We start from the raw sequence: 10,837 nt of genomic DNA, 5'->3' as shown, positions 1-10,837 counted from the left end.
GTGTTTTAGAATCATAAACATCACATCACACCAGCTAGTAAGATAGTATAGACATGAACAGAGGTAGAGTTATTGTTCAAACAGAATGTTCATCTGTGGTAATGATAAACATGTCTGATCCTGTGCCTGAAGCAATTTCAGCATTAAGCTTTAGTTGGATAAGGGCAAAAAGATATGTCTTTATAATAAGTCTGGTTGTTTGCATTTCTTGTTATCTGTACTGTGCCACGGTTTACAACCTCAGTGTTTTCTCATTTTCTTCTACAAGGCAGCAGTACTGAAAGGAAAAACCAATCAGGAAGATTCAAATCTTTAAACAGATATAGTATTAGTTCAAGACAAACAGTAAGTAGCCACAGGATTTGATTTCAGAAGCAATATATATTAACAAAGCACAGGAAGTTTCCCCATTTTTTCCTAAGGTATTGTAAAACTCAAGTAGAATATTTAGAAACAGACAGCTTCCATTTGTCCCAAGCTAACAGCATTCTGAGAGCAAAACTCAGGAATTGTTGCTGTTTACAAGGTTACACTGATAATTTGTCTCATCTCAATTTTTGTTTTCAATATTTTATACTTTTCTTGTAAGTATTGTTGTTTTGGTGGGAGATTGGGTTTTCCCCAAAGTTCTTACCTTATTCTATAGGGGAGAAAAAAGCCCACACCTTTCAAATGCGAATGTCAAACAATGCTGAATTTATTAGTATAAATATACCATTTGGAATTATTATGCAATGAGCATTTTAATCAACACTGGATGGAGCAGTGCTGGGTAGGATCAGCAGACTAAGAGCAAGCTCCAGGCTGATGGCTACTAGACTGGGGCTCTGATACAAGTGCAGAGAAGGTGCTGGGCTGCAGGGAAGTGGTCCAGGGAAGGAGATGGCAGAGTTGGAGGAGGGATAGTACGTGTCTGCCAGCAATAAGGTCCCTGAGTTGGGACCCGGAGTAGCGGGAGGGCCCAGGTCCCCCCCACTTGCCACTGAGGGGAGTGACTGGTGAATGGACTGCAATTTGCCACTGAGATGAGCAGCTAGAATCGGGACTGCAGTTTGCCACAGAGGCAAGTGGTTGGACTAAGGACTGTTGGTCCCCTGGAATGGGGGAAAGGACCAACTGGGACACAGGAGGGCTGTGTCCAGAAGAGGATGATGCAGTCCAGGGAGCAACGCAGGTCCTGGAGGTGGAGACATACAAGATGACGGGCGAGACACCGCCTGCGAAGGGCATACTGGCAATCCCTGAGCCAATTCCCAGGACAGCCAGCAGGCAGCGCTGTGGTGGTGAGTCACGTCCCATTACAGGCAGGCAATGTTATTATTCATTCATGCACTCCTGCAGCATGTACCCTTGTTGTATGCAGAGTTGTTCTACTTATGCTGTTCCCAGGATATTAGAGAGACAAGGTAGGTGAGGTAATATCTGTTACTGGACCAACTTCTGTTGGTGAAAGAGACAAGCTTTCAAGGTTACACAGAAGTTGGTCTAATAAAAGATATTACCTCACCCACCTTGTCTCTCTAGTACAGGGGTGGGCAAGCTTTTTGGCTCGAGGGACACATCAGGGTTGCAAAACTCTGGGGAGGCACAGCCTTCCCTACCCTGCCCTCCATAAACAGCCTGGCCCCCTGCCCCCTGACTGCCCCCCTCAAACCCCTGACTCATCCAACCCCCCAATCCTTGTTCCCTGACCACCCCCTCCTGGGACTCCCCGTCCCTAACCGCCCCCCCAGGACTCCATCCCCTATCCAACCCCCTCCCCCCCACGACTGCCCTGACCCCTATCCATCCACCCCCCACCCCTCCAACAAGCCCCTATGCTATGTGTAAAGTGGGAAAAGAATATAATATTCCACTTAACCCTGGTGACTCAGTAGTTACTGTAAAAATAATTTGGGGCAACTCCAGGCTACACAGTGTCCCTGTAACAAGATGGTGTTTAGCTACCATACCTCACATTTTACCAATAATTGCCCCCAAAATTGTTCAATATAATTGGCTCATTGTCCATGATATATACAAGTCAGCTGTAATGAAATAAGTAGTCTAGCTACATATCTTAAAAAATTAGCAAACATAACTTTAAGCAACTTTCCTTGTAACTGTATACACGGTAATTGTTTCCCACTACACTTTCTTCTATAACATAGTAAACTATGAATTGTAGTCTTTATTTTCCTGCTATTTTGAATTTGTGAAAGGTTAAAAATTCTTTACAGCTAATAACATTTTGCAATGTCAGAATTTGAACATTATTCTGTCCAAGCTTAGTATTTTTATCTACTTTTGTAGTAATCACTTAAAAAAAATCTTAGCTTGATTTATCAACTTGTCTTTTTTGGAAAATGTGCTGGTGTTTTTTTTTTTTTTCACCTTTAAAATATTTTTTTCTGCCTTTTTCTGCCTTTTAGCTTTTTGTGAACTTAGAAAACGACTAAAACCTGCAAGTACAGAACAAAAGAAACACTTGCCTTGCTGATTACATTTTTACACATACCGCAGCAATATTTTACACTGTCAAAAAGAGTATGGTGGTAATAGAGGGAAAACTATTTGTCCTGTATTAGTAACAGTTTACTATTAAATTTGCTAAAAGGTAAGGGCTGTGTTAAACTAACAGCACTACTCACTGCAGCAACAATTCTATACAACAATAGAACTCATGTAAAATTCATTTGTATGGAAAAGTGTAATTTTAGAATCTTGAACATGTGACCTATTCTGTAAAATTGTTGGTGGTAGAGCGAACAACTCAACAGTATACTTAATTAATTAAGAATGTTAATAGGACAGACAGTTTTATGGAATCAATATATTAGATTTAAAGCCATATTTCAATTATTTTGTTCAGTTTATATACTCCAGATTAATTATTTATTTACTAAATTGGTCTGTTTTTTAATCCTGGATAATTATTCAAACTTTTGGCTCAAACATGACAATATTTTAAAAAAATGCTAAATCCAATCAACTCCCCATAGACAATTGTATTTAATGACTACAGTAGATCTAACCTCAAGACACCCCAACTTTTTAGTCAAGATTTTATTTTATCTTTAACAAGTTCTGTATGTAAAAATATGTGGAGAAAATAGTAAAATATTGTAACTATATCTGTTGTTAGTTCACACTACAGTTTATTGTCATGAACAAAATGTAAGATACATTCTATATATTTTTACTAAAGACAAGGCTAAGTCTGTTTACCTTCTATTATATTGAGTTTAATTTGATATTATCTTAGTTAAATGTTTGGTTTTTTTGCAGTGCACCAACCAAAAAGGGGAAAAAATCAGTTTTGCAGAGTATATCACATTCAAAAAATACAGGAAAAAATCAAACAGCATTTTTTCTGTTGAAGTGATGGGCCAAATTCAGCACTGGCTGAAAGGGGTGCAACTTCCTTGATTCATTAAGAATATGCTCATTAGGAATCTTTGTTTCTTTTGTGAGGTGGCTACAAAGTTCTATCCCCCTTCTTGTGCTTTATTGCTGTTTTTTAAAGTTTAATGTCCCACCTGTTCCACTATTTAAGATAGTTTCTGAGTTACTTTTCAGAAATCTCTGAGTAGGCAAATTATAGAGACCCAGTATATTTATGCCTAGAGTGTTTGTATTTCCGTATTCTTTTATGCTTAGTGTGTTTGTGTTTAAATAAAACAAAGTGTCTGATTAAGACTGCACTTGAAATTCATGGCAATAGGACATTTCGTCTAGCATTTATATGAACGTTAGGTTTGCCTTCATAGTAGTTTTGCAGAAATTCACCATCTAGCTAGGCATTAGTTAATGGACACTTAAGATAAAGTGTTACCCTTTTAACTGTTCTCTTACATAACTGTTCCCTGTAGCTTGTAGAATTCAAGGTTACCTGGAGGTCAGACTGCACTTTACATGTTTAAGAAAACATACATACAAAGATTTTGCAGTGATATTATCATATCCTTTACTGACTCCTTTTTACATTATTTAACTACATGTAAAAATAAAAGGTTGTAAACCAGAATTTTTTAGTGTTTTTAATTTAATTTGGATTTATTCTTCACAAGTAAGGATAGTTGATGTACAGTAAGCAACTTCCTTTTAAGTCATACAGCCACCTCTGAGGAAGGCATACAACAGTGTGTATTTTATTTTCATATATATACATATGTGGTGTGTAGGTAATGCTGTTTGAGAAAAAACTAATTTAAACAGCCAAAATCTGCATATAGTAACCATAAATGAGGGATGGAAGCCCACCTTAATCACAATATTTGTATTACTGCTTTATAATTTCAAAATATATTTTAATTGGCCACTATATTACAATATTTTTAAAATGTGTTTTAATTAATGAACAGACAACTCTCATGGATAGGAACGAGGCTAAATGACACGTAAAAGGAGACACCTTTTTATTTTTTGTGCATTAAGTGCTTCCTGTGACAATCTGGTTGTAAGGCATCTTGTTGAAACAAGAACAAAAGCAAATATACATTTGCAATATCTGAGAGATCTGAATTCTCCTGAAATAATAGAACTAAAATTTTATTAAAATACTACTATTGCTTTAAAAAAAGAGTACTTGTGGCACCTTAGAGACTAACAAATTTATTTGAGCAAAAGCTTTCGTGAGCTACAGCTTACGCTCAAATAAATTTGTTAGTCTCTAAGGTACCACAAGTACTCCTTTTCTTTTTGCGAATACAGACTAACACAGCTGCTACTCTGAAACCTACTATTTCTTTGTTTCATTACAATGTCCTTAAAAAAACAGTAATGATGTAATTATAAAGGTATTTTAATTGTGGCTTCCATATAGCTGATGAAATTCTAAAAACAGAATCTTTCTCCTCATGCCTCCAAAATGAAACTAGAGCAAGACACTAATATTTACCCAACTGTTTTACTTCATAATAGGTTGTTATCTAAGCTAATGACGTGTGAAAGATTAACTTAGTTTAGGGTCAATATGTATCACAAAAGTGTTGCCTAAAAGACTTGGAAATGTATTTTAGTTCACTCACAGTATAAGAAAAGATAAATTACTTTAAATAGCTATTTTAAAGAAAACCTGAGTAAGATAACTGATTCTAAATTTAATTCTTGTCAGCATTTTAAATTCCTGTATTACAAAACAGTCATTTCCATGAAATGCTTTATATTCTGAATCATACTTAGGTATCTAAGTAAAAATTGCTGGATTTTCTGCAGTGCTGTGCACCTCTACCTGACCTTCCCATTGACTTAAATGGGATTGATAGTTGCTCAGCACCTGTGAAAATTAGATTAATTTTATTTAGTGTATGAATATGGGTTTGGTCACCTAATGTTAGGCTCCCACATTTGTTTGTATTTTTATATTTTTTCTCAAGCTCTACAAATTCAGGAACTCAAATATTTCCCTTAAACAGTGCCAACCATGGATTAATGGCAAAACAAATAACAAGGGTGAGTGACCCAGTATATAAAAGGGTTATTTTTAAGTGCAGTAGTTAAAATATTGAATCCACCTCAAAACAAAAGTTAAGGTAATACCTCTTGTCATGCACAGGGTTATATTGTATTAACCTCTGAGGTGGACCATGTAGATCTGATCAATATATACACATTCCCCAAAATTACTTATGCTTCATACTTCTACAAAAGACAAAGTAGCATCCTTTTTTGTTGCTGTGGGGAGGATACAGAGAGAGAGAGAGAGAGAGAGTGTAGCTAGCTGAATTAGAAAGAATCTACAGTTCGTTTTTCTTCAGACCTATATGCCCAAAATATTTATAGCTGGGATGTATTGTGTGAACTGAGTGACTTTTTCCTTTAAAAGGCATTATATCTAGTAAATAGTAAGCATAGGTTTCTTAAAATGTTTGATAACATCATAGTTGATAAATTGTTGTCCAGCTGGGCAACAGACTCCTTTTCTTTTGTTCCATATTCATTAGTAAAAATACCCTCATGTAAAATTATTCCTGCTCTCCCAGATATGTATGCGCACACTCTCTGTCTTCCCATTCGTTCTTTGGCCCTTATTATTCTGACGAAAATGGGAACAACTTGTTCTAAGGAAGACAAATTCTTTAAGAAAAGAGCGAGACAGTTAAAAAGAACAACCACATTGCACAATACGCTGCAAGGTTGACTAGTACGCCTTTAAAAATGACTTAAGTTTAGTATAAGCGCATCTCGCCTCTTAAAATATGTTAATGCTCAGTCCCCCGTCCCCCAGCAAAGTGGAGGGATTTTTGTCTTGTCAACTAACCCCCTCTAGTGCTGAACAGGCTGCATATGACCTGCGGGCTGCGAGCAGCTTCCAGGCTCGGAAAGCTCTTCGCCGCTTGCTGCACACACACGCACACGCACGCACTCAGGATCACCTCTTCTCAGGAGAGCGGCTGAGGAGGGGCCAGCGAGAGTCCGAGCTCTTTCTTGCTTTGCACCTCCCCCCCCCCCACTCCACCTGCCACATTGTGCCCACATTTAGGGACCCGCCGCGTTAGTGCGATCCGCTTCTTTTTCGGGGTGGGGGGGGTGGATTTCTGCAGCGAGCAATGCCCGCTGCTTGCAATGTCCGCCTGCCCGGGGAGACCCCCCGGCTCTGCTCGTCCGACGCCAGCTCGGAGCCATCCCGCGGGCGCTAATGAGGGGTGATCGCCCCAGAGGCGGCAGAGGGGACCCGAGGCTGCAGCCGACCTGAAGGCAAGGCAGCCCGGGAGAGAGCCGCCGCCGCCGCCGCCGCACCGAGCGCCGCCGGATTGCTGCCCGCGCCCCGCCACAGAGCGAGCGAGCAAGAGACCGCCCGGGGCCAGGCGCCGGGGCTCCGGCGCGCTGCAAGTTTTGCCGAGCTGCAAGGCGGCTCGGGGAGCTGTCCAGCTGTCTTCAGCGGCCTCCAGCCTCGGCCCGGGGGGGCGGCTCGGCCGGCAGCGAGCTCCCTCCTGGCTGGGGGCTGGGGAGCGGGGAGGAGGAGGCTGAACCGCGTCGGCTCTGGTGCGGGGGCCAGGCGGTGCGGAGGCGGGATGGGGATGCTCCCCAGCAGGAGGCTGCCGCCGCTGTGGGGGCCGGTGCCGAAGCGGCTGCGGGGCTGACGGGGCGGGCGGCGGCAGCCCGGGCGGGAGGGCAGCGAGCTCCCACGCCCCGAGGCAAAGTTCCCGGAGCTCGCCCGGCTCCCGCCGGCGGCTGCGCTCCAGTGACCCCCCCGCGCAGCCAGGACGGCAGCTCCAGCCCTCTGGCCGCTGTGGCTACTCCTCCCTCGGCCGCCGCCTCCTGACCTCCCGCCCCGGGACCCCACCAGTGGATGCCATTACTCCAGCCTCTGCAGCACCTGGCGGCAGCCCTATCGGAGGCACCTGGCCGACTGGACCCTGCCCTCCGGCGTTGGGGGGCAGCAGCGTTTCCCGCTGGCCTGGAGGAGGAAGAGGACCTGAAGCCCGCCCCGCCTTCCCGGGGCAAGGACCAGGGGGCGCCGGCACCAGCCATGGGGGGTGGTGAAGCGAGAAGTTTGCTCTGGAAATTTGGCCTGTTCTTCCCTTTGCTGACGGCGTGCCCGGCGGGCTGCAGCCAAGTCTCCAGCAACCAAGGTAAAGAGCGGCGTGGCGGGATGGGAAGGCATCACTCTGTGTGGCTTTGCTCAGATCAACTTTTCTTACCTTTAGGCACCTGGCTCTGGCAGTGGGGTGCTGGGGAGCTGGCAGTAGCCATGGCAATGACGGTAGCAATATGCTTATCCTGCGGGGCTGGGGGTACTTTGCTCGCCCTCTTCTGAGAGGGCGAATTGGCTGCCCCACTTAGGGGCCTGATGGACAATGTTCCAATGCTAAAGCACCAAGAAGAGGAACAAGTTCAGGGGGATTCCGCAGCCCCACCGACAGTGGCTGGTCCAGTGCTCTCAGAGGAAATGCTCTCAGTGAGCAGGAAATGTGGCACTGATTAAAAACCTCAATGAAACTCTTGAAGACCTCAGCTCTTCCTTTAAGTTCAAGTGAGATCCATAGGTACAGACAGCAAATAGATTAAATATTTTGCCCATTTCTGTAAAATACAACCAGTGTTTTCTCTGTAGGGATTTCTCTTGGGTGGGTTGATTGTTTCTGGTACAGATAATAGGAAACACAAATACCTGTCTTTTTCATTTGTTCTCTATGAATGATTTGACAGGTAACTCCCTCAAAGGCAAGCAGATGACTCTTTAAAACTTAGTATTTCTGGGAAGGAAGCCTATAGTGTGTGTGTGAGAGAGGTGGGGGTGTGTGTGGAGGAGGTTGAATATTAGAACTATTTTCTTTTGCAGTAAGGGACCAATCATATACCTACCGAAGTCCACAAAAACCCCCACCTCTCCTGGATTTCAAAAGGGGTAAAACTGAACCCGAACATACAATGAGTAGAAAAGTGTACCATCCTGAATGAAATTGGTGTGATATTAAAGGGACTTTTTTGCCCTATGATAGCAATATTAGAGCATGTACTGTAGAAAGGGATCTTAGTCCTGATGTAATTAGGATCGTAATGGGCTTTCTATATCAATGTCTGTTTTCATAGGTACATAACTGTACAGTAGAACTTGGTCTAGGCTGAAAGTTAGCACAGAATGGTAGCATATTTTTATTTAAAATTTGAATTATAAGATGTGCTTTCCTCTTATTTAACTCAAAAAGCACACTCAAAAATAATTTTGGAAGCTCACAGCATCTAAAATGAGATGGCTGCTCCCTTTATTGAGAAATCATATAAAGATCTCAAGATGACGTTTTTATTTTGCACGTGTGGCAATTCTTGGCTGCCCAAAATGCTCTTTTAATTTATTATTGCAGGTACATGCCAGTTATGTATTACTTGACACAATATATTTTACCCCCTTGGCTATAGCGTAGTCCATGCTAAAATGTAGTCTCTGTACCAAAAGTGACTCTACACAGTAATCACTCTATTTAAAAAGTAATTTAAAAAGAATACTGTGTATTCAAGGAACATTAAGATTTTTTTCAAAGAAATTAAAAGGAAACAAACATAGCTGAAGGTGAAACATACTATATTGCATGCCATCCAACATCTGAGTAGAACAGAGCATTTCCTTAACTGCGTTGTTAATGTACGTTTTTTCTGCCAAAATATTGGAGGACATGTGTGATATATTTAATCCTTAACTGTTTGGGATATTTTGGCATGACTCAACTTCATGTGATATAATTTTAGTGTAGGCGTAAAATCAAATAGTTGAAGGGCAGTTTTAAAGGGACACATCTTAAATATTATTTATCTGAAATATTTTTAACCATTATCATTATAAGGAATACCTAAGAAGTAGGAAAAGATTAGAGGAAAGGATTTTTAAAAAAAAAAATCATGGATTTGACAGCACTTTGTATATAATCAATTTAATTTTTCCTCAGTACAATACATTTTTAATGGATTTTTATCACAAGAATAGAAGAGAATAACATTTTTAGACATGGGAAAATATTATAATAAAAATGCAAAAATTTGCATGAGGAATGAGGGGCAGGTATAGTATCTGAAATTACTTAATACATGTTTTTAAAATTATTAGCAATTAAGTTGATAATGACCCTTTAACTTTTCTATAATACATTTTTTAAAAGCTCAGGGATTATGATTTTTACAGTTTATAACCTTACAAAAACCATTGAGTACATATCCTCTTTTGCATGGGAAACACAAATCTTCCATGGCAGTACAATATTGTTTGTCTTTTACTTCACCTTCTTGCTAGTGCATACTAAAGTCTACTGTATTATAAGGCCTATCCAGGCATACAAATATATATAGTTAATAAAGCAAAGTATGTAGTCACTTTGAAAAATTTAAAGCCTGATTACTTGGACTAAGGATAAAGATTTTTGTAGGAAATAGTTCAAATTAGATTAATATTTATTAATGTGTACAGGGGTAATTAAGTTGGCAATAATGTTTAAGGGTAGTTTACCTTACAGAGTCAAAAATTATGGGGAAAAAAAAGTTAAGTAAAACAAATTATCCCAGAAGAGAATTCCTCCAGGATTAGTTGCATTTTAAAAAATACATTTTGAAAGTTTTTCAAATGCCTTTCAATAGATTTATTCAAAGAGAGAATATATCTTGCTAATAACTGTTATGAACAATGTTGGGATATCCCGTTATTTGCTGAGTACAGTATTGTGGGATTTCCTAACATTTTTGTAATTACTTTCTCCTTTTACACTTCACTTGTGAAAACTTTCAGTACTCTGAGAGGTCATTTTTGAGCATCATGATTATATTATAAAAGTCACACAATTAAAAATCATACTCAATCTGATTAGTCATGAATTGAAAATGACTAAAATAGGCCCCAAATCCAAAACGTACATGAGCATCTGCTTAATAAAATGTTATCCAATGAAGTTTAGTTTTAATGGAGACTTTCTCAAAACAGGGTGAAAACTGAGAAATATTGCATTAACTCAAAGTGGAATTGAATGGAAAATCTGGATACACTGGGGAAGTCATTCATTGTACAAACACACTCAAAGGATTAGTATTAAAATACTAGTTACTTACATTTGGATACCCAGATGTTAAGAACCTATAAGAAATTTTTGAAATCTGCTGTAGTGCACTAAAGAAAAAATAAGACATTTCTATACTCAAGTTTTCATATGGCAACATTTCAGAATATTAATTTTGAAAATGGAGTTGGGTAAATCATAGTTAAAAATATGCTCATTAAGTTCCATTGAGTTTTGAGTTTGGTTTTAAGATTTGATGTCTTTGACCTCTTATCTTTCAATACATATTTGCAAATGGTGAAGACATAGGTCAACAATATCAAAAGTCTGGAAGAATCACAAAGGAATATTCTTTAAAGAGAAAAATAGAGTAA

At 40.0% G+C, this 10,837-nt stretch overlaps 1 protein-coding gene across 1 annotated transcript in view; it reads left to right on the top strand.

The window, feature by feature from the left end:
* Positions 1–7,125: 7,125 nt before the first annotated feature.
* EPHA6 (EPH receptor A6) overlaps positions 7,126–10,837 on the top strand; it is an 833,227-nt gene continuing 829,515 nt past the window's right edge. The window contains 1 exon segment of the mRNA XM_043538468.1: positions 7,126–7,556. Coding sequence (XP_043394403.1) covers positions 7,274–7,556 — 283 coding nt within the window. The 5' untranslated portion in view covers positions 7,126–7,273.

Source organism: Chelonia mydas, chromosome 1, assembly GCF_015237465.2.
Source record: "Chelonia mydas isolate rCheMyd1 chromosome 1, rCheMyd1.pri.v2, whole genome shotgun sequence".
Lineage (NCBI taxonomy): Eukaryota > Metazoa > Chordata > Testudines > Cheloniidae > Chelonia > Chelonia mydas.
Note: the sequence above shows the minus strand (reverse complement) of the source record. Positions and strands in the feature narration are given on the sequence as shown.